General features: G+C 46.1%; 1 protein-coding gene across 3 annotated transcripts in view; it reads right to left on the reverse strand.

Moving 5' to 3' along the window:
- COL5A1 (collagen type V alpha 1 chain) overlaps positions 1–24,451 on the reverse strand; it is a 151,133-nt gene that overhangs the window by 92,648 nt on the left and 34,034 nt on the right. For all 3 annotated transcript variants that reach the window (XM_086763616.1, XM_086763615.1, XM_086763613.1), the window contains exons 2-4: positions 23,856–24,023; positions 17,595–17,808; positions 16,840–17,002 (exon numbers count right to left, since the gene is read on the reverse strand). In XM_086763616.1, the coding sequence (XP_086619742.1) occupies positions 16,840–17,002; positions 17,595–17,808; positions 23,856–24,023 (545 nt within the window). The remainder of the gene's footprint in view (positions 1–16,839; positions 17,003–17,594; positions 17,809–23,855; positions 24,024–24,451) is intronic.

Consider the following 24,451-nt stretch of genomic DNA (forward strand, 5'->3'; position numbering starts at 1 on the left):
AGCGGCTTCCCCTGCTCCACGGTCCCAGCCTGGGGGGATGGACAGAGGGAGAGGGGCTGCGCAGACCGGTGTGACAAAAGGCTGCTTTATACTCACTCCTCTACAGCCCAGCCAAGCACTGTGGTAACACAGGCAAAAATAATACGAGAAGTTTCTGCAGCTATTTTGCAAAGAGGGGAAAATAATAGCGCACAGCTCAGGTTTTTAAAGGGAAAAAAGAAAAATGAAAACCCCTGACAGTCCCACCTCTCTCCACCCCAATAAAGAGAGGACATTACTCTCAAGTTTCATTCTCCTGTTGTAAAAAGTCAGTCTTTATATTTGCAAAATGAGCATTTTTAAGCTTTTTTTTTTTTTAATTGTGTGTTCTGGGCAGATGCCTGACCCCCCCCAGGAGATTAGAAACATATGCAAAGAACAAGGAATCCAAACCACACGTTTTTGTTAAACTGCACGACTTCTAGTTCAAATTTCACCACATTGAAGTAAATATTTTCTCTCTAAAGTAACAGCTGCATGTTAGGTTATCCATAATAGTGTTTCATACATGCACACGTATGCATACATGTGCCCATACACGTGTCCCACGCTCGCTCAACCCTGATAGATGCCAATGTGAGATCACATGGCTGAAGCCAATTTTGCAATTTTTCCTTCAAAAACCTCCCTGTGCACACATACACAATTAAAATGAAACCTGCAAGGGTTCCAAAACTTCAGAAATACCAGATTTAAGGCTGCACACCCTAAAACTATCGCTCTGTACAGACATGTCAGCATATGGTCTTTGATTATTACCCAGGAATGTTATTGATGCTTCTCTACATCCCACTTTGCAGCAGTTTTGCACATCCATGCTGTGTATCTAAGCATGCATATTTTCATACATGACAAACATCTGTGGCATCTATAGACACAGATGTGAAGTCCTGCTAACTTAAAGCTTCTACAGTGATAAAGGAGAAAAAGCAAACAGATTTGGATAATTTTGAAAGACTGACTTGTAATGACTTCGTTTCCCCTTCAGGCATGAAGGGGAACGCACCCTGCTAAAGCCTGACATATCCCTAGCAGCTTTCCCAAAGCCAGGGCTTAATCCTTATCCCTAGCCTCTTCCTGCAAAAGCTGGGATGTGTCACACACAGCTATCGCCGGGTGTTTACACAGCGCCCAGGCATCGCCTCCGGAGCGGAGCACGCGTTTCCCGCAGGAGTGCTGACCGCATGCCACGTCCGCAGGGATGGACGCCCCGGCCAGCACAGCCTCGGGCTTAGGGCTGGAGGATGAACTGCATCCACCTACAGTGAGCAGCTTGCTGTGGCCCTCCTGGCTAGCTGAGGACCATCTGCAGCTGAGAAACCATTCACAGATCTCCTGCAGTAACACCTTCCCCAGGACGAGAAAAATGGGACAGGAGCTGGAGCCCCTTGGCTCACTGGGACTGAGTCACCAGAGGCCTCAGAGGTTCTTATAGCTGTGTGATGGAAACCTCGCAGTGTGATCTAGACCATGCTAATAACCCGGCTTGACTGGAAGAAATAATTCCTTTGCTGGCTTATTTTTGAGCTGCTGGCTAGGCAAAGGTGTTCCTTCTATTTCAGGGGAAGAGAAGAAAAAAAAAAGTCAAAACCTGACTGCTGAGAACCCTTCCAAAGTGACTCAGTTTTCTTTGGCTGCTCCAAAACTCCCATGAACACGATAAACAGTCTGACTCTTTTCCCCTCTACGGTTTTGACTGAAAAATAGGAAACCCAATTCTGAGAAGAGCTGGAATGAGAGAAAAGCAGGTTTGGACTCTGCATGCAGGGCCAGCTTGGCAGAAGGACCTGGAACACTTGCACCATCTCCTAGGGAACGTGAGAGACGTTAAGGTCAGACCTGGTGTAGGTCCTCAGCAAACCTGATCTGTGCACGCTCCTTACGTAGGATCTTTAGTGTTGCTTCCATTCAGCTAGGCAGTATCAGTTCCTGCATTTTTGCCAGCACAAGGAGCTACAGGAGAACTGGGTCCCTACAAGGATCCTACCCCAGAGGAAATATTTGGAGCAGAGCTGTTGTATGCATAGCAGCCATGCTAGAGGGAAACACCTTCACTGAAGAAACAGCCTTCTGGAATTGCAACTACATATTCACCTCTCCCATGTACACCAGAAACCACATTGAGAGTTATTTAATTTGAAGGTTTAAACTAACACATGAGGAAGCATTCTCCTCTAATTAACTCATTAGAACAGCAATGCATTTCTTTGGCTGGTTTCCCTTGAAAGCAAGCCATGTGTGATCTTTGTGCAGCCACAGGTGTATTTGTCAGTCTCAATAACTCTTGCATCTGATAGCTGATTTCAATCACTTTTGACAGAGGAAAAAGGCTCAAGATAATGAAACTCCTATAAGTGTCACGGAAACGGACAGCCAGGTAAATAAAAGGCATCATACCAGTTCATTGTCTGACAGGAGTCTTTGCAGCAAGTTCACATCTGATCAGATACAGGAGCATGCACAACAAAACATCTCTTCAACGCTCCTACCAGAGGAAAAGTTGTAAGCAACCATGAGACACAAACTAGAAGGAATCTAGACTTGACTAATCTCAAGGCATCTCTGAGGTTCCCAGTTCCAACAGTAACTGGAAAAAGATGGGCCGAAGCACCACAAAATAAGCAGTTCTTGCATTTCTGCCTATACATGGAATACATCCTCGTCTCCTCAGTTTTCCAGACCCAAGAAGAATGGAAGAGAAATCCAAGCATCTCCAGGTCTCAGCCAGCCAGCTCCCCTGGCAGCTCTCAGAGAAACATCATATGGGGGGACACAGCAGAGCCCAAGGGTTTGCTGCTACCTGTCATCAGATGCCAGCCAAATCCAGGTTGGCATGGCCACCCAGGCAACCTCGGACAAGCCTTTACTCAAAGAGAGCAGCTTATCCATCTGCACAACAGACTTGTAATCATTATGGTTCTCCAGCAAACATGCTAGGATCAAAGTTATTTTTTGCATATGACCACACAACAGCTTGCTACTCTGTGATTTCTGCCTTCAAACTCTTCATTTGGTAACTTAAAATCAGCATTTATGTCACACTCCACACAAATTACAGTGTTGATAGCTAAAAATAGAAGCCCCACAATCACCATGTGCTCTGTTGTCCCTGTCTTTGCGTCTCGCTTTATAGCTCAGTCACTGCACGGCTGCTGTTTGGGTTTTTCCCCTCCAGATTAGAAAAGCTTAGCCAGGAATAAGCGTGAATCTGCAAGATAGCTTCCAAAAGAACACTAAAAAAGTATACCACCCAGTTCACAGATATTCTTTAATAGATGTTTAGAATATTAATATCACCAGCTCAGAGTCACTTCATAGCATTCAAGCATTATTTTCTTTTTCCTTTTAAGTTATTGACTATTCCAAAGTGTTCACAAAAAAAAAACCAAGCGTGAACAACCGCCCAGCAGAAGTTTTTCAAGCCGTTCCTTTCCATTGTTTTCCAGTAGGATCCGATTTGGCTCAGCTCTGCTCACAGTGTGGTTTTGTTCCTTAATTGAAGCATCAAGTCAGATTACGCTTCTCAACATTTGCAAGCAGCAAATCAGACTATTAAAAAGAAACATCTCTTAATACTTGCTCAAAAAGTTCGCTCCCATGGGTATGCTTAAGCAGTCAGGAGGCTCCTGGCAATGGGTTTTTGCAAGTGTAGCCTCCTCTTAACTATCAAGGAAAAAAATTTTCATCCAAGGATAAAATCGTGGGATGGTGTGACAAGGTGGTGCACTCCTTGTCACTCCCATGTGAACTACTGGGACAATCTGGAAAGGTACCAGAACCAGGCAAAGTTTGGTTTCACATCAGTAGTTGCAGAAAAAAAAAAAAAAAAGATTTTTCCCTCCCACAGCACAGAGGAGCAGGCAGCAGCCTGCACCAACCCCACCACCCTCCATCAGCATGCTCATCGCTTCGGTGGTGCCCCGAGGCCGGGGTGAGGAGACCATGGCAGGTTGGCACTGCCGGGACAACGGCCCCACGGGCAGCATCCCACAAAAAACTCACATTCAGGCCCGCTGGAAAGCGGCACTAACTGATGGCCTGCATATTGTGGGAGGTATTTATATAAAGGAAGGGTAGTGTCAGCCTGTCCTGTTCCACTGTCCAGTATGGAAATTAAAAAACCATAAAAGCCCAGCCCAGGCCTCTGAGAAATGAATAGCACAAAATGAATGGATGTCATTGTCTATCACGATCTGCCAGCCCTTTAACCAGCAGTTAATAAAGCTGAGAGGGAGAGAGGAGAAGATGAAACAATGAGCAATTTTGAAATAACACCCTCATTTTGCATCTGATATATTCCAAATAGCACTGCCTTTCTGAAGCATACATTCAATACCCTGCGCTCCACAGATCAAGCTCAAAAAAGCTATTTTCTCCATTTTCCTCATCCCATTCATTAGGAATCCCTGGAAGAAACTCAAGTCCCCATTTCCCCTTCTCCTCTGCTGCCCAGGGAAGCCCTGCTCCCCCCCACCAATGCCACCACTCTCCAAGTCCCAGTTGCCCCCACCCAAAGTTCATCCCCATTGCAGCAGGGCCCAAGGCCCGAGCAGCCCCACAGCCTGGCTGGTGTCCCCATCCACAGTCCGAGGGTCAGCTCCAGGTAGCACCCTTTCATCCAGGCTACGTTTCTTATACGAAATGAGGAAATTGCAGCGCTTTCCTTAGAGAGGAGGTGCAGCCTCTGAAAACTCCACATAAATCCAAATTAGAGCATGCAAGACTGCCAAAGGCTGCCCAGACTTCCCATTTCTTCTTGTGGTCGTGCAGACTTGACCACATACTCAAGTTCCCTATTTTCTTTACCATTTCATTTAGTGCTGCATTTCCCCCCGCCAGCTTCATCTCCTGATGTCACCGCCTCACCAAGGGCTGATCACACCATTCCAAGTTTCCTCTCACCATCCAAATCAAATAATCCACTAATAACTGAGCTGAAGGGCTGGCTTTTTCCTACAGAAGTTATTTTTCAATGACATATGTGTGAACCATAAGGGATAGTTTAAAAACAGATTCTCCCTCATTACAGGCTGCGGCACAGCGCATCGCGGCATTGCTCTTTTGCGTCTTCCCCCTCCGTGTCGAACGTTGCCGTTTCCTGGCTCCCGTTTCACGTTGATTTATTCCCCTTTTATCTATGGAAAATTAGGAACGAGATCAGCTTCTGCTGGCTGCGCCGCCCACGTGAAGCTGGATACGCCGGCGTATTGTAAAGGGGGCTCTCACACAGTGGAAAATATGGAGTAAAGCGAAGCTCTTGGCTTACGTTACCCATTTGAAAACTCACTGTTGGAGCTGGGCTGAGCCAAAGCGGAGGCAGTTGCTCAGTTTTTACTCAGCCCTGTGTAAACAGGGTCGCGCTGTCTGCCTGAGAGGTGTTGGTACCAATGACCCAGAAAGCTCCAGGCTGCATTCCCACCCCTGGCTACGACAGAGGTGGAGGATGCAAAGGGAAAGAGAGGGTCTAGGGAAGGTGGTGAACAGTCTCAGGAGAGACTTGAGGACCAGAATGTCTTGGTATGGAAAAGGAGGCAGCAGAAGAGAAGTCCAACCCAAGGTTGGACTCCCAAACATCTAGCCATGACCATACATGATGGTCAAACAGCACACAGCATTTTGCAGCTCCACCAGACAATTCACATCATTGCTACAAGGGCAGGAAGAGCAACCAGGTGCAGCCCCATGATTTCCCATCCTCTCCCCACTCCCTAAGCACCTCCCAAACTCCAATATGAAACCCCAGGCAAACCCTCAGACAGCTCCGAAGCCCATGGCTCCCTTTGGAAATCCTCAGCCTCTCCCAGTCTGGGCTCACTTCCATCACCAACGGATGACACTCTGCTTCTAGCAGCACATCAGGGCTTCCTGCTCCCATCCCACAACAGCTGGAGCTCTTCTGAATACTAAGGCACCTAATTGCACACTCCTTGCTTCTACCCCATTTTTTTTGCTCACAGCAAATTAACCTGGAAGCTGAGCTGCCATTTTCTCCACCCCACAGACAGGCTTTCCATCTCCCAACTGCCACAACCCCAAGATCCACCCTGAGGTTTTATCCTCAGCCCTCCACACCAAGGTGGCTCAGGATCAAGCGCTTTGTATACACAGAGGCTTTTAATCAAGACTTGGAATGTTTTCTGCCCCAGGAGGTAAATACAGAATCCAGGTTTTATGGATTAAAGGGAAGAGGGGAAAAATAGACCTGGCTGCCAAAGTTATCTTGGGATATAAGTGGGATTACATACTTAGCCATGGGGATATCTGCTGACACGCTCAGAATTTAACTTAACACCAAATTTGGGCTGGGAAATAGTTTTCCTGCATTTGGCCAGCAACAGCCACCAAACCACGGAGCACTGAGCAGGACACATCTGCTGGGACCACCCGAGAAGGAAGCTTTCATGCAGGTTCCTATTGCCATTTCCCACCATTGCTGCAAATTCGGCCAGTGCTGCTCAGGAAAGAGCTATAATGGGTGGCTGAGCTCATGTGCACACATAGGCATAACACCTCTTGTCCATACACCCTTCTCCCTCTCTTTCTCCAGGAAATTGGACAATCTCCTTCACCCATGTTCACACACCCCTCCCCTACAAGCTCCAAAGTATTTTTTCACATTTCAACACTGTAGTTGTCCATGAAAGATTATTTTTTTCCCCTATTCCTGCAAGAGAACCTCTGAACAGCATCTCCCATCTCAAATTCAGCATTCCAGAAGTCTTGTGTTTAAACGCAAAATCCTGCGTAGCTCCCAGAACAAAGCTAATTTGGCATCACCCAAGCTTTTCATCCCAACAAAAGGAGCTGTGTTTGTATACCCTATGGTCTGAAGAGCAGATGTGAAGTTCAGCCCAGAAGTGTGGTTATCTGAACAAAACCCATTAAGGAACAGGAACGAATGCAGCGTGACCAGCACAACCAGCAGTAGCTGAGCATCACAGCTCAGATTTCGGTATTTGGAGCAGCAAACTGGAAAAAAGTAAACATAATTTGCAGATAAATTTGCTTATGCAAGGCATCAAAGCCTCAGGAAAACCTTGCTATGTTTGCAGACATTCCAGCGCAGAGAACAGTGCACAAAAGTAATATTCGCCACAAATTCTCTCATCTCCCCACACATTTCACTTCACTGGCCAAAGCACTGTTTGTTCAAGCAGACTTGACCTCCTGAACCACGGCCAGTATGTGGCTACGTGTGGAGAACAATGAGCCCACGGTTAGAGACTTTTTTCCGTGTTCTTAGAGGGAGTAGAAAACACACATACACACAAGTACACAAAACCCATCCAATATTCTGCACAACTCATTAGGAATACCCTCTTCCAGCTCCCATCCCCAGGGTGATGTATTTATTGTGAACATACACATTCGATCCTGCTCAGCTCTGTCGAAGTGAGTAGTACACCTGCACGCTGGGGATGTCTGGAGTGGGCTAGGATTTTCCTTTGGGCTTTGGCAAGCAGCCCAGACTGCCTCAAAAAAAAAAAAAAGGCCTCACCATGCATAAGGAACATGTGTTTCATTTGTTCGTACCTAAACGGCAAGGGAATGGATTGAACGCAAAGTCAAATGAGATGCCTCCAAGTTAGGATGGTCCTTTCTATGCTGAGCTTACTCTGCATAAGACACAGTAAACAGATTTTGAGCAGTGTCCTACAAAGCAATGAAGTCCTACTACATTTCTAAGAAACATCAGTTTGAGCACTGTCAGGTCAACAAGAACACAAGCCCACCTCCCTGTGTGACCAGCTTGTTGCAGAGCTCAGTGCTCACCATCCTCTTCCTCAATGAGCTTGGCTCAAATGAGCCTGTACTACTTATAAGTTTGCTGCAACAATACAAATCAATCAAGCTTTTTGTATATAGAGGATTTTTTCCCTGTTTGCAGGCTTCTGTTCCAGAAATTCACTTTTATGCAAATAAGACCAATTGGCATGTCACCTCCCACACAAAACAAGGTTCCCCAAATTAGCAGGGAAGGGGAAACATGCATTGACTTGGGCCAGTGGCACACTATTGCTCTCTGGTCCCAGTCATCACTTTTCCATATTGGATAGTGATGCTGCCAATAAAGTTCAGCTGGAAACTCCTCCCCAACAGCATGAGTATTTGGCTTTTCCCCCACGCTCAAGCTGAAGAAAACCATCTCTCCCCAACATGTCCATTTGCTCTCCTCTTCAGTGCTGTTCTAACACACTCCAGGTCCCTTGGCCATGCCTTTTCTCCTCCTGAAGCCCTGTCCTGCTGCCTGCTCCCAGAAGAAATCCATGTCCACAACGCTACTGCAAACCTTGGCGTGAAGTCACCAGAGAGGAGCAGGCTTCCAGCATTACATCACCCTGTCTGGGCTCAGCCTTCTGCACCTCAGAGTTTCCATGGAAGAAACTGAGCCCCCTTTTCCTCCCCCCCGCTATCCAAAGAGGGAAGCAGACTACAAACAAAGCCATCAGCTGAAAGAGTAATGACCTACACCTAAGAGCATCCATCATGTATAACAAGCCTGCCTGGGTCACTGCCTGCCAGTATTTAAATACAGAACTTTGCCAGGTGAATGTGAGGAACAACTACACACTTCTGCTCCCCAAGCCCCCCAGTCCCTATGGTGGATTAAAACTGTTCTGAAGGATGAGTTTTGCCTTCTACAGAACAGTTTCCCTCACTAGCTGTTTCAACTGATTACGCTACTCTGTAGGATGCACCCCAAGCCACAGAAAGTTGGGCAACAGCCTGCCTGTCTTCTCCATGTCATGGCCTAAGACAACAGCAGTTACCACTGCTGTTGCTATCACAGGGAGTCCTGTGTGGTATCACTTAGCGTCCTTCCCACTGACAACTCTCCCTACTTCCCACTCAGCATCCTTGCCCATGCCCTCCAAAATGACAAAAGCTCATCCAAAGAAGCTAGCCTGCAGGAGTCCTTAGTAAAGCAGCCATCAGGCTCCAAAACCTGCCTATTTAAAACAACCGTAAAAAAAAAAAGTATTTCCCACTTTGATAGCCCCTCCTGGACTCATGGCCCATTATTATTGTGACCACTACCCAGAGGTCAAGAGTGGTCAGTGGTTCCTCAGACCAGGGTGAGGTCCCATGTTCTTCACCAACCATTCACCGTTAACCCTGGATTTTAACCAATGCTCAGTACCCCCCATGTTCGCAAAGCATTAACCATGCTTTGCTAACAAAATCATCAGGAGAGACCTCTCAACAAGCAATTGCAGAAGCATTGATTTGAAAGCCCTCACTCAGGATGACACCAAAAGGACCAAATCCCCTTTCTAGAGTAACAGCACACAGCAGCACCGGGGCCAGGACAGGCAGTCAAACACATCGCTGTTACATGTTGCCAGGCTTCCTGGGATCCTGCTCTCTCCCCATCTCTGCCTATGCAGAGTCCTCATTTCATCTCCTGTGCTGGACACCAGGAATATAAAGTGCCTTGAACAACCACAGCCTCACAGCCTCCTCTTATCACCACCTCGAGATCAGTATGGCTTAAGGGCCAGCACTATTTTTCAATTACAGCACAAGCCATATCTCACAGAGTTCAAAGATCCAGTGGAGGGTTATTCCCATTAACTAAGGGAGGTGTCCAAAATTGAAACCCAGACTCCCAGCAGTCAGAAGCCCACTGGACACAACATATTGCTGGAAGTCAGAAGCAGCCCCCGCCCAGTAAGAGACATCAGCGGCATTGAAGGTTAACACCCAACAGCACCCATCTGGAGACAAAATCCACACGGGTCCTCCAGTAAGACTGGGACTCAACTCTGGATAAACTACAAGCAGCAATAAAACCAAGCATCAGCCAGGCTGATGTCTGCAGGCATTCGATACCAGCAAACTGGGGTCTTTATCTACACATACCAGTTCAGTTTCTTTTACAGTTTATGAAGTGGAATTTATAACAAAAAAAAAAAATCAAAAGAGTTCAAAACATTAAATGCATATTTTGTAACCACGACTAACACGGCTACATCATTATGGGCAATCCTGACCCAGTCACAAAGCTTGACTGCAGTCCAGATGGCTAAACTGCCAATTACCCAGCAAATCTAAACGAAAAAACGAGTTTGAGCAAAGTGTAGGCAAACAATTAATCTGATGTTTCCACCCAAATTCTCACTTTCCTTGCTGGCACCTGACAGACAGAGGTCACATGAAATGGTGTCAGTCTGGGGTTGAAATGAAACCACCTGAAGCACAGACAAACTTTTACAAGCTGTTTTGCAATTCTTATTCTGGATCAGGTCCTGCCCCTCCCTCGGTACAGACACACTGATAAAACTAGATGACGTCCCTGGGCACCTGTGTAAGACAATGCTGCCTGCGAGACCTTGCCAACCAGAGCCAAATATCACGTTTGGGTTTTGATTAGACTGACTGCATCCCCTGGACTCCCGCACAAAAATCTCACTGTTAATTGCAAACCTATCCAGAGGGATAATCTCCAATAACTGTAGACATTTTCTAGGCAGCATTGTCCTTCTGGAAGAGCCTAGTTCTGTGATTTAATCCATATGTCTCAAACGCACCATTTTGCTAAAAAGCATCTCTTTGGAAAAAAAAAAAAGCAGAAGAAATGATGAGAAAACCAGCAACTAAATGGAGAATTATTAGGAGACTGGGGAAAGCTACAGACATCTTCAATAAAGAATCCTAATGCTGGCTCAGAACATTTTATTTTCCATCATCTCACACCACGGTATATGCCGGTGGTGTAAAACACCGACTCTTCGCGCTCCCTGAAAGGCTCTACAGCCAGAGAGGTGAAATCAGATTTGGCAGGGCTGGGCAAGGAGGCAGCCAGAACTGTGAATTAGCTTCTTTCAGCAGTCTGCAAGGCAGGGAAAAACACAGGAGCATCTATCTGTGGCACATCTTGACAGAGAAATTCACATTCGTAAAAAAAACGTAATTAATTTTAAAAATGGTTTTTGAAGGCTAACAAAAACTTAACAAGCATGAGGTCTGCCCAGTTCCTTCCCAACCTCAGGACTAAGCCCAGATCTCGCAGAACGCGATGGGTTCAGCGCCACTCATGAGAAGCCTCATTGAGCTCAGTGGAGCCGTTAAGATGCTGCTAGTTTGCAGGTATTGGGAGCCTTGTTGCTTCTCCTGTAAACAAATAAACACACGTTCCCGTGTCCTCTGTACCTTGCCAGGGCTCTGTTTACACTTGCACAAGAGCCCCTTGCAAGCAGGACCAGCAGAGACAGCCGCATCGAGGTACGCCTGGGTCTAGATGTGAATCAGAGCTGAGAATGGTACGTTTGCCCTCATCAGCTGAGAAAGTCCAAAAATTTTGCAGTTACCACCAATCTTGGCTTTCCCCAAAGCAGCACAGCTTATATATAGACACTATCACAGGAGGGTAGCTGTTTGACATATCAGGAGATATGCCTGCAAAAGGGAAGTCTTTTAAGTCTCTCCATCCTCAAAAAAAAATACCATAAGATGCACTTACATGTACGGGAACCTATTTTCATTTGTACACCATTTGCTAAAGCAAAAGCTATGGATGCAATCTTACAACCTTAAAGGTGTCCAGGAAAAATAACATACAGAAACTTTAAAGATAAGAGCACTTTCCAGCACTGGAAATGCTACAGCCAAGAGGATGGGAAGGGAGGGAGAAAACCTTGACAACAGTGAAATGAAATCTGGGATTATCAACCACAGTGATAATTGTTTTTTAAGTGTAAACAAGGCAGAAGATGAAAAGAGTTGGCATTTCAGCCCAAGAGCAACACAGCACCTGAACAGCCCCAATGTCTCTGCTACGAGCACTGAAGCATCTATGCTGCTTTGTCTTCCTGCGCTTTGAAACATTCAACGGTCCTAAGAGCACCTCTGGCACCCTGCCCGGGCTTTCTGGCTCGCCCCGGCACAAATTGCTTTCCCTCCACTTCTGATGTCTTGATTTCACCAGTGGGCTTCGAAAACACAAAGAAGAGAGAATACAAAGCACCATCCTTTCAGCACCATCCAAAGCCCAGCAGCGCGCAGCATCTCCTCCCAGGACAAACCTTGGCAGAAGCTAACAGCAAACACTGTCAGTCCCTCGCTGCTTTGCTGCCTCGGCAGAATGGGGGCCACAGGCAGAGACCCTCTCACTTTGCACCTCGTTCGGCAGAATCTGAAGAAACCACTTGGTTTTACAGTGCCAACTAGACTAACGAGACAGTTATTGTATTAAGCTCAACAAAAGCTCCTCATCTTCCAGAGGAGCCAACAGCAAAAGACAAACCTTAAAAAGCAATATACACATGCGCTGAGCTTGTCCACTTATAGGAAAACTGGTTCCATCCACACCAACAGCAGACACTACTCCAAAACATTTCTAGGGGATCAAAACACCTGTTACCTTGTGGGGCAATCCTGCAAAATTTTAAGCAGATGAACCAAAACCAATTTATATCAAATCTACTCACTTCTTACTAGAGTATCCTCAGCCATTTTACCAAGCCTACTCATTTTCTACGAACACCTACATTGCAGTTTTCACAGTGTCAGTGCTAGTTCTGCCTGCCAGATGCTGTACAGTACTGTTACCAGCGCAGTAGCCTCACACAGTCTCATCCTCACAAACTGGAAGACAAAACGGGATTTGCAGCAGAAATACAGAAGGCACTGTGTATTAGTGAGTTTGGCAGGGTCTGGACGAGTTTCATTTCACTCTTCAGCCTCTAAGTGCTGGTCTGGAGATCAGTGCTAAGCAGTAAAACATGGCTGGGCCGCATGCTATTGAGGAAACTAAACTGTGAGAATACACGAGATGCTTCAAAACAGCACTGCAAAGGGGTTCAGTTCACCTAATCCAGCTCAGAGACCTGCCATTTACCTGCCACAGACATTGTGCAGCCCTTCCCATGCATAAAGATCCTCCAGCTGTGGGTTATGGGGCTTCTCAGTTCACTGTGGTAACACAGCCACTTCTGGGACTGAAACGGAGCACCTGCAACCTTACTGAGCCAGGACCTGAACTCTGTTTCAACCCACATCTGCTAAACCAGAACAACTCCTTCAGCCCAGAGCCAGCTGAAGTGCTTTTCCACCAGACCATCGCAGCAAATGGGCAGGTTGGAAAAGCCAGACCATGGGGAGATGCCACCCATGCGGTCCTGGGACATGGTGGTCAAATGGATTACAGGAGCTGCACACTGTTACGGCTAACAAAACTTTTCCAGGCTCTGATGGAAGGGGCATGCCCCAGGGAGATAGGTGCTGTCCTCTGAACCCAGCAAAGAGTTGTGTGTGGAGCAGAAATTCCTTGGCATAAGCATCTTCCTTCCAAGGACAACCTCAGATGAAAGCCCACAAGGCACCCAAACAGCCCACAGGCATGGTTGATGACTACGACACGCAACAGAAGCCTGCAAACAGCAGCCAAGTAAACCCTCAAGCAACCAAAGCATCAGCCTGACAAGCGCCCAACTCATTCCCAGCTCTTACACCAGCGCAGGCTAGCTGGGATCGGCACCAAGGCTGATGGATCGGCCTTGAGATCCACGCGCTGCTGCCAGCAAAGAGGGGCTCAGGCTTCCAGTTCCATGTCACCCACACAAGAGCTGGTGGAGTCCTGCATGATAAGGTGACTCCTGCAGCAGATCAGGGGCACTGAACAGGCAGCTCCTGTGGTCCACCCGTGCAGAGCAGAGGCAGGAGCAGGGCCATCGCGTCACCAGGACATTTTGGAAAACCTCCCTGGGTTTCAGACAGAAGATGCTTTGCCCTCTGGAAAAGGGATTTTCCCAGACTTCATCCCCTCTCTATCCCTATGCCTAACCAGACTGTGCTAGGACGTGGTTTCTAATGTGTGTTTACAAAAAAGCACATCAAAAGAAACAGCTAATCCCTCTAAAAATGAGATGCATTCACATGTCTTCTGACTTCTTTCCAGCGCCGCTGCGGCCACAGGAACACTGCTTACGACAGCCGACAAGCAGAGCAAAAGTGTTTATCCTGCTGCTTCTTTTCTCTTCCCCTTTCTCCCTGCAAACAGCCCTTTGCTGCCTCACAACAGCATCCTCCCAGTCACAGCGTGAAGCCGGCCACCACTTCCCAGCCCCGGCGCGGGAGCCCGTCCTGACATTTGTAAACCTCTGTTTCCAACAAGGGCTCGGCACAAAACCCAACTTGTACAACCTAGGCTGCAGGCTTGGCCCCTTTTCAACCCTACCCAGCATTCCCGCACCGCACAGAGACCCACACAGCCTCCGAACTAATTGAATTTTAATGAGAGGAAGTCGTTTTTCCACTGGAAGAATGTTGTGCTAGAGAAATATTTTGAAACTCCCCTAACCTTCCTTGCCAGGCTTTTTCTGCCACAGAGGACGGGCGAAGAAGTCCCCATCGGGGCGCTCGATCGACAAATACAGCAGAGCCGCTCTGCCTGCGACCCCAGCTAGACCTGGAGCTTAAATAATTACGCCTTTCAAAACAAAAAGTGTCCAGGGCTTTACTTGACTTCAGTCCTGACAAGGAGGGAATGAATTCCCACTCCATAGAGCTCGTGCTGAGACACAGCCCATCTAAGCCCTCCCCATCCCACTCCCAGCTAACGGGCTTATTTTAATTTCTAGCAAAAAGCAAGAAGCACGTAAGAGCCAGGCAGCCCCACGGGTGCAGAGAACACGAGGGAACACCTTGTCAGCTCAGGTTTGCAGAGCAGTTGCCTGCAGGACAGCAGCAGCCTCATCTCATCGTTCTGCGTTCAGTCCAGAAATTACCAGCTTTCCAGGAACACGGAACTTCAACAGTTTACGCCCATCTCCCACTGTTCTGAGACAGTTTTCCCTGTACAGTTTCTGCTTAGGGTTGCAGAAAAAGAAAAGAAAGGAGGAGCCGAAGGAAATTAAGTTGCTGAGATATGAAGGAAATTAGGTTATAGTCCACTGCCTTCATGAAACCTATTAATTACATTCTGTTTAAAGCTGCTGGCATCTTGATTAGTGTGTGTGTGGATACGCTGAAAAACCTCTTTGTCTGATGAGGATGACAAAAGAAAAAAGGACAAATACCAGAACTACAGAGGTTTTTTACATACACACTGTATAATATAAGACAAAAAAATACTTGCTAATTGTCCAGTTCTCAGAACAGACGACAGGCTCCAGTGGAGCAGAACGCTTGCCCCGTTTCAACCCACCTCCCAGAAATCGAGGTTTCACAAGCCCCCTGAACTTGTACCCCTAGACAAGTCCTTTTCAGCAAGGGAGCTGGGGCCAAGTCCATGAGGAGGCCTGACCGTGGAGCTGGGCGAGCGTTGCCACCCACGTGTGCTCCCTTGCCTGGAAGGGGAATCAGCACTCCTAAACCCAGGCAAGCACTAAAACCCACCCAGGAACATCTCAAGCTTCAGGGGCAGTAATGGAAACTGTTATTTTTGCAAAACTAAGTAGTCTAAAGTCCAGGTTTCTTATCTGGTTTGGATGCAATACCAAGTCCTTTAAGTGGATCTACCAGATCCTTGGGTCCAGCAGCTCCCCAGAAAAGTTCATCGCTTTATGTAAAAACTCTGCTTAAAATATCACATCCAGCGCAAGTGCTGAAGTTTTTGGCAGAACATCCAGACACTCCAGTGCCCATTAAACCTGGCTTTTACTTTCAATTTTTAATTGTTAAACTTCCCAGAGAATGCCTACTAATTTAAGACAATTTAGAGATTCAGCTCTAACTCTGTAACCAGGATTTTGGCAGCAACGTTCGGCCCGTGCATTCCTGCTCTGTTTACAGCAGACGAGCTCCCAGATGTCGGTAATGTTAAACAGACTGGAACTTTCCTTCTGAGTAACAGCAAAATGCAGACAAGAGCTGGCTTTGCTACAGTTCTGGCTACCCACTGAGAGATGTCCCCCATCCCTTTGCTGGGTTGGGGAGGCCCATGAGATACAGCTCTTCCTTCACATAAAAACAGTAAAAGTGAGGGGATGGAGATCGTTAGGTCCTAGTTTACATCCCACCACACTGGTGCGGGTTTCAGGGAAGCAATTCTAGCTCACAAGAAAGATCAGGGAGAAGATTCTCATACACATGAAAACCTCAGAAGCGCAGCAGATCACAGAAGTTGAGATTGCTAGTGAAATGCATATATTAAACTCACTGCTGAACTACGGGAAGAACTTCTACCATATGTACCTTGTCTATAAATAATCCTGTATCTCTTTGCTTAAATCAGAGGAGCTCATGGGAACATTCCACCCATCACGATTTTGGTTTGCTTTTTAAAAGCAGTCGCTGTGTGGGAGGTGACGGGGCTGCCAAACAAGCTGTTGAGGAGAGTCCTCTTATGTCACGGTGCAAGAAACCAAGGATCTACGGCCAATGCATGGGAAAAGACCAAATCCCCGCAGCCCCAGAGTGAACTGTGACTTGCAAGGGAGAAGCTTTCCTCAGCCTTAGTTTACTACCCCTACAATTTAATCTAAATGATAACACAGGGATGAATGAAAACCCTGTGAGCCCTTCCCATGCGAGACAAGCTGAGAGCACAAGAGCTATAAAACTAAAAAAATCCCAGTGCAGGGGCTGGTCTAAAAGCCCAGAAAGGGCTCGAAACCATAGAACTGAAGGAGCACACTCCAACAGGTCATCTAATCCATTGTTTTCATTGTTACTACAGAAAATATCTACCTAATCAAAACAAACAAACTTTTTAAAAAAATTTAAGTCACATATGACAGTGTTCTATTATGCAAAAATCCAACACAAGTTTCAAAAATGAGCTGTAAATACATCAAACAGAACCCAGCTCATCATCCCTGTGGAACATCTCCAGAGCTATTCATTGTCACGACTTACCTCAAAGACTTCCTCATCCAATATCCTTGTTCCAAATACAATGATGCCGTTAACATCAATGATGGGATGGTCACTTCGGTCCAAGAACTTAGTTATCTTCTTTTTACAGTCCAAAATCAAGGTGACATTTTTCTTCTGCACACTGATAGCTATTCTGTGCCACCTAAAAGAACATAGTCCATAAACATGTTAACCAGAGCCTTAGGCTTTCAAGAACAAGCCAATTGTTTAACAAATAAATTATGAAATTTCCACACTAGCCATCATCTGCAAACAGATGAAAATCATCCTTGGGCAGGCCCTAAAGGTGGCTGTATGGCCATTCCCTTCTCATCCCTCCCAAACAGGTAGGAGAGTGCCAGCTCTGGCTTCAAGAAGAGGCAGAAGGGAAAAAACCCCAAACCACAATTAACTCCCTGGCTACAACCCCTCTTCCACCCTCCTTATGTCTCGCAAAGGACTCAATGTGGATTTCACAAGACAAATTGATTTTTTTAAGGCCCTTTGCAGTAAAAGTCAGTGTTCCTGTCCCCATAAGTATGAACGTGCACTGACTGGCATGCGATTCATGCTTTTTATATATGCAGTATTATTTGCTAAAGGGCAAAAGTCCAAGAATTGAACACTTGTCAGTGATCAAAGGTGCGTATATACATTTTTATATATGGATGACCCTATTTTACACAATATTCAACATGCTGGTATCGATATAAACAGTGTACCGTTTTTCCCTTTGTGCACAAAATTTCACTTACTTGCCATCTGCTAGGTTAATGCCTCTAAAGAGAGGATAGTCTTCTGGGCCTGGCTTTCCTGTATGGTCTTCATACAGGAATACAGGAGATCTACCCATCTCCACACCAATTTGCTGGATCCCTTGCTCATTGTAAATTGAGATCAAGAAGGACTGACCTCCTTTCTTCGCTTTTACAGTGGTTAGAATGGAGAAGTCCTCTGGGAATGGGGAAGCTGGAGTGGAAAAGCACAGAGGTTAGTCAGGTTTCCTTGAAAATTGATCTGTACAGAAACAGTCCTCTTGTCTAACAACCCATGAGGAGACCACTGGTTTATCCTTCCAGATGTGTGCACATCAGCAACCCTACAAATTTATATCAGGCAGCATCTTAGTTGCCAAGTGAAGGTCTGGCTTTCCCCCAAAGCCTGCTATGAAATGGAGTTGGGATGGGCTGCAATGTGAACTGCACCAGCAAAGCTAGCATAAAGCAGTGTCCCCCAAGGAATACCTGCTCTCAGGGCACATTAAAAACCTCAATAAAAACCTCAAGTGCAGAATTGAGAATCTCTGAAGATCATTCCTTTATGACTAGGAAAGCCTTTTTCCAGCCCTTATTGCAATCTGTCACAGAGCCAAAAGCCACCCCACACTTGAACTTGCAAAGGACAGCAAGGGGTCTACCGTTTTGGGATGAGACCATAGTGCTGGAGAAACAGATGTTTCTTAAAAACTGTTGGTTGAAATCTGTACTATTTGCATCTAACCCTTCCCTAGTGTGCCCTAGAGCTTTTTCAGAGATAAGGCAAAAAGCTTTGTTTCATATATCATGAGGTCCTCAAATTAAATTAAGATGTCAGAGGGAGAGAGGAAATTAAGGATCCCATGCCAGTTAGGCACACACAATATTATTTAAGGTTTTATCTAAAGGAGTAGGGAAGTTGCATCAGGTTTGGTCTGTTCCAGATGAGAACAGAGCATTCTGCGGCTTTGGCTTTCAGGGCTGGTGCAGATAAAAAAAAAAAACCTTAAAATAGAAATAAATCTGGCAATTAGTAGGAGAGGCCAGTTTTTCTGCACGTTAAAAGGCACCTAAAGTTTCCTAGCTTTTTCTCCACTCAGGAAAGTGGCCCTGTCTGATCTCAGGTAACTCCTGTAAAAGAAAATCCGGGCATCAAGTCCCACCCTGTGCCAGACACAACTCCTTCCGTTTGGGTTTTCTCTACCATTCCCATTGAAAAGATGAGCCCAAACTGAAAAGCTTGGATGCACATCCCAAAAAAAAAAGACATCTTAATGACCAGAAGCATTGGTAAAGGACCTTTCTTGCTCAAATTATTATTGGAGACAAGAACTATTGAAACAGAAGGTACCTACAGGGCAAAACCTCCTCAGAAGCTGCCTTTCAGCAGCGTGAGACTTGCAGGGCATCTTTCCTTTAAGGTCCAGGCTTGCAAAAACAAGGATTGCATTGTATGGCTGGGTATCTGCCTGGGAAATCTTAAACCGCGGCAGGGCGGAGTAAAGTGGGGCAGCCCCACAGCGGGCACCGCGGCGTGCGTGCTGGGGCTATCTCCGCGTGCCGCAACTGGCGGCACGCAGGGAAGGGAACACCGCAACGGATCTGCTTTAAACCGCAGATCCATAGCCATTTAAAACCACAAAAAAGAAAACCATCCAGCTCAGTGCCCATAAGCTCCAAAGAGATTTCCTTCACCCCCTTAGGGTTTTCTTAGGTGGTATCACAGGGCTGCATAAGGGATTTTATCTCAGGGAGGGGACTGGGAACATGGGAGTGGTGAATTCTTCCAACCACAGCAAAGCTCAGATGCAAAGAGGCCGTGAGCTCACCCTCTGCTCTTCTGCCTAGAAGCTGCTTTTACTTTTATTAACAAAGCAGTATTTAAAATGCATCTAGCTGCCTAGCATAGGGGTGCACAGCCGGGCAGCAGAGGAGGCACGGGCAGGCTGGGCTCCATCAAAATTGAGCACTGCTACAAGCAAACAGAGGGCACTGAGGGGCACATCTGAGGGTACCTGCAGAGACAGTGTTTGCACCAAGTTAACATCCCTCATCTTGGTTAAATAACATTTGGAAAGCAGCATTCTGAACAGAGGACTCAGTCAAGTAATTAAATGCCATCATTATAGCCCGATTTCCCCCTAGGACACAGACCCAGATATTTGGCAAAGGCAGGCATCCGATTATTGTGCCTCCCATAGGATGCACTGAGCTTTATCTCCCTCCTGCTGTATGCAAACCCTCCTGTAGCACTGAATCAAGACCATACGCCTTCCTGGTTCCAATTACAGGCTACAGTTTTGGGCCTTTTATGTAAAATAGTTCATGTCCAAAATTTCATTATGAATCCACAATACAGTACCTTTCAGCTTGGACAAGCTGCCAACTCATTAAAAAGCTGCTTTTAATTTTTTTTTTCATTATTATTAAAATGTCTCCATGGTGATGCAAGTTTTCTCAACCCAAATAACCATAATGGATGAATTATAGCTGACATTACTCTGTTACTGCTCTGCTGTCCTGGCAAAATAACAATGCCTTCACTGTCACAGCCAGAAGTGACCCAGGCTATTGAATGATGTATGAAAATGCATCCACACAGTAATGCTAATAAATACATCGTAATAAATATATGAAGCACACAGAAATTGACCCAAATCTCCTTAAAGACAATGGAGACAACCCTCCCAATAATGGGTTTGGGGGATTAAGCCCTTATATTCAATTCACTTCTCCAAATGAGCTCATGCTGAGAGATGCTGCACGTCCATCTCTTCACTTAACACCGCACCAATGCCGAATTTGACTCGGCATCACTCTTTTACCCCGTGGCCAAGTCCTTTCAAACTCACTACACGCAACCTCCTGCAAGGCAGCGAAGTGTTAAGACCACATTTCTGTAAATGGAGCCATGGAAAGAGCTGAGGAAGTCCAGGGTAGGCACGGACCCCTCCTCCCCACACGCTGATGCCATTAGCTTCACTTGAGCAGACTGCATCTGTGGTATGCCCCAATACACAAACCAGTGGGGTCAAGCTGAGTTCCTTCTCTCCTAAGCACCATGACCAGCGATTAAAGGCTCTTGTGCCATCTCATGATCTTCAAAATAAGGACAGCTAGGACCTCCTCCTAATCCAGACCCTGCAGGTGTATCAAAACACAGCCTGAAATGAAGAGCCTTGCTGCTGATCTGGGAAGGACAGGAAAGCTTCAGCTGCTTAATAGCAAAAAAGAAAAAAAAAAACACCCAGCAAAAACAATGAGCTGATCCAGTTCCTGACACAAACAGAAAGCAGATCTATTGTGAGAGATGGTGTCATTTCCAGAGCCACTTTTCGAAGGAAAACAGCTCTTCAACGGTGTCACCAACTTCTGGCCTTTTTCTCCATCTGAGAAGACTCTCCATTTTGCAATGGCTTGTTTTCCTCAGAGATGTCTGTTCAAGCCATAGTAGAGAATTTTGAGTTCTTAAATATATATGCAAACACCCACGAGCAGTGCAGAGAATATAGAGTTTGCTAGAAGAATGCAAATGACATTTTGCTGGCTGTCACTGAAAACTTTGCCTTTCTTGCCTCTGCTGGAAGAGCATGGTTTTGCTGGGAAGCAGAACTTATTTAGGGAACAAGGACAAAGAGCATCTCAGCAGATTTTCTCACTTTTGTGGGTTTGAAAAACAGACAGACTTTTATATATACACATCTCTCTTGCTTTGCTGGCTGTGGCTGTAGAAGCAGAATGCAAAGCCCACAAAATTACCATCTTAGAAGAGCACCGACTTCTAATTAGCACAAAATATTATGTGCTGTTTACATTTGCCTAGGGTGCTGTATAGCAGAGAGGAAAAGTTATGCTACAAGCCACCCGCCTGTTAACGTGAAATCACTAAAACCACATTTCCCCTGGTACATTGCACTGCAATTACTTTGTTATCTTTATCTCCTCCCCCATGTGTTTGGTGGTGTGAGCAGGAGTCACATCCAGTTATGGAGATATACTGAGAAAACATCTTTAGATCTGATGGAAAACACCAAGAGCTCTTCACTTTGTTGCTTGCTAAGGAAATAGGAAGGGAAGAGCAGAGTAGACTCAGTGCCTTTGGAAGTCTCCATAGAGGGACAGAGCTGCTTCCATCACCCCACATTGTCCAGATGATGAAGCAACTGAAGTGTGTTGCTTGACAACACCAAGGACACCCCATCCAGATCATCTCACCCAGGGGAGACAGTAGGTGCAAACCAAGAACTCAAAGGACATATAAGCAGTAACGTAGGACAAAAGCAAGAAGATCTCCTACAACGCCGAGTTCTCTCCTGTGACCATGATGCAGTTCAGTGTGCCATCTTCTTACGTAAACCTTTGCAAGAAGCAGTGTCATCCAGTCTCTTTGCTATGTTAATTAGCCAGACAACTCCATCCTTGTTTTTATATCTTGGGGTCACCACTGTTTGCTGGTTTCCGTAACACAAAAGGCGATTAGGCAAGACTTCACAGTGGCTAAAGCAACTACTGGAAAGCTCTCAAATCCATTCCAGTTGTATATTCCAAACTGGAACCATTTCCTTCCTTCATTCCAAGCACTTCTGAGCTTGAAGATACCAAGCTGGACCAAAACTTTGAGTCATTTCAGATACATGGAAAGAAAGTACATGAGAGTGGTTAAACACACACTGCTTAGGATGAGCTGATCTTGCCTTGAGACAGATGGATGGACTCAGGGGCCACTGCAGGGCCCTTGCAGCCTATCCCTGTGGTGAATATTCCCCATATCCACAGAAACAATCCTCTGGGACAAAGGCACAGCCTGGCAGAGGGGTGCAGTTGGGCACGTGACAACACTGTCTATAGTCTAAAAGGACTGTCCCGCCCTGGGCAGCGGTAAAGAAAAATAGAGGGTCTGTTCTGTGCTTCTGCAGACATTGGAACAGGTCTTTAGGCAAAACCAAGCAGCTTGTCGGCTGAAGGCTGACCACGCGATGGAGGGCTACCAGCCCTCAGCCCAGGCACAACTGCCCGCATTTCCACATCAGGTTCTCAGTTCATATGCAAGACACAGTATGCTCCTACTCAACACAGATTAATTCACCTGCTTATTGTCACAGCAGGATAATAATGAAGTCTGAAAATAACCTCAGTGATAACACATGCAATGAAGGAAGTGCAGAAGCGCATCAGCAGTCCAGCCTCGGAGCCCTCGTCCAGGCCATTGACAGGCTGGGCCTGATAGATACAGCATGTTAATTAAAAAGCACTGGTAGTGGCATGCCACATTACCTCTGATTTAGCTAATGCATTTGGTATCATCAATTCTCTCACAAACACCAAAGGAGAATGTGTGTTTCTGCTTTGCCTAAGCCATCTACCGTTCCACAGACAAGGGACACGCAGTGTCTTTCTGCACCATTGCTGAGCCTTCCTCAAAAGACACTTTTCTCACCAAACCTAGAACGTCCTACCATGCCTCCTGCCAGCATCCATGCACTCCCCCACGTAAAACGGGGATACAGCAACGCTCCTGTATGGCTTTGGAAGGAACGCCATGGTGACTACACGTTCAAGACAAACTCTCGGGCAGCGAGTAGTTTATGTCCATAATGTGTCCAGTCTTTTTACAAGCACATTTTTGCTCTACAGGAGTGATTGTCTCAGCCTGAAAAATTAAAAAACTCTAGTACACCCTCAGTGACAAAAAGTGATCAGTAGCCCACATGCTCTTCAAAGGCTTATGAACTCCTGCATCTTAGTGGCTCTCTAACGAACCTCCGATTTCTTCAAACTGTTCTTGGGACATCTGTTCTTGTGGGGCAGTCTATTATTTTTATATGGTGATTATTTGTGTTATGAGAGACACCACAGCCACAGAATAAGACCCTACTGTGCTTGGCACTCCACAAACGCAGAACAAAACACAGTCTGCGTTCCTCTGCATCTTCCAAGTCTTTCTCCCCAGCTGGATGCCACTGTGCGATAATGAGACAGTAGAAACTTTAATACAGGAGGGAACAGATGTAGGCACTGGCCACATCTTCTGCAGTGAAGCCCGCCACCACGTGCAAACGCAATGATAGAGGCAATTTACTGCAGCGTCATTTGGGGGTTGAAATTCTGCAGCCCCCTGAAACAGCAGGATGGCTCCCTGCCAAGGGAGCATGCAAACACACTTGGGAAATGCAGAAATTACACAGTGCCCTACGAGCGCCTGCAGAATCTGAGAAAAGCATCAGATATTTCCACGTAACAGATAAAAAGCTGCGGACTCACCAGGATACAGCTGCTTTGTCGGCGCACTAAGCTGAGCATCTTTTGTTACTCTATAAGCAACATCTGCTTCTTTCGAAGATCTTCTGCTTGTGCAAAACCCTGTTGTTTTTGTTATACCATCAGGTAAATTATGAAAATCTAACACCTTCAAGAGGTCTGCAGGTTCAGCTGGAAAAAGAAAAAGAGAAAACAAGAATTAGCAGGCAATGAGGCTGGCACTTGCTCAGATCCAAGTCATTATTAGTCTGTCTCACACAAATATTCAGCATAATTTTAAAAACATATGAAATATGTTTTCAATACATCTGCAAATACAATGTTAACACCGGCTTCAAAACCTGGACACTGTACTGCTGGTCAGAGACACTAATTCAACATAGAGAGGAACAGCTGATCAGCTGTCTGCACAGGGGCAGCAGTTATATTTTCTGGATGTCTTCACCCAATCTCCATCATTCAAGCCCACCCTAAAGATTAAGCATTAGACAGGAAATTCACGATCTGAGAGAAAGGCTTTAAATCAAGAAATTGCCATCACGTTGATGCAAACCTTTCCATCCTTTTTTCTTAACCTGCTCAACCCAAAAAGTTGTTTT

Source organism: Chlamydotis macqueenii, chromosome 20 (assembly GCF_036417535.1).
Source record: "Chlamydotis macqueenii isolate bChlMac1 chromosome 20, bChlMac1.mat, whole genome shotgun sequence".
Taxonomy (NCBI): Eukaryota; Metazoa; Chordata; class Aves; order Otidiformes; family Otididae; genus Chlamydotis; species Chlamydotis macqueenii.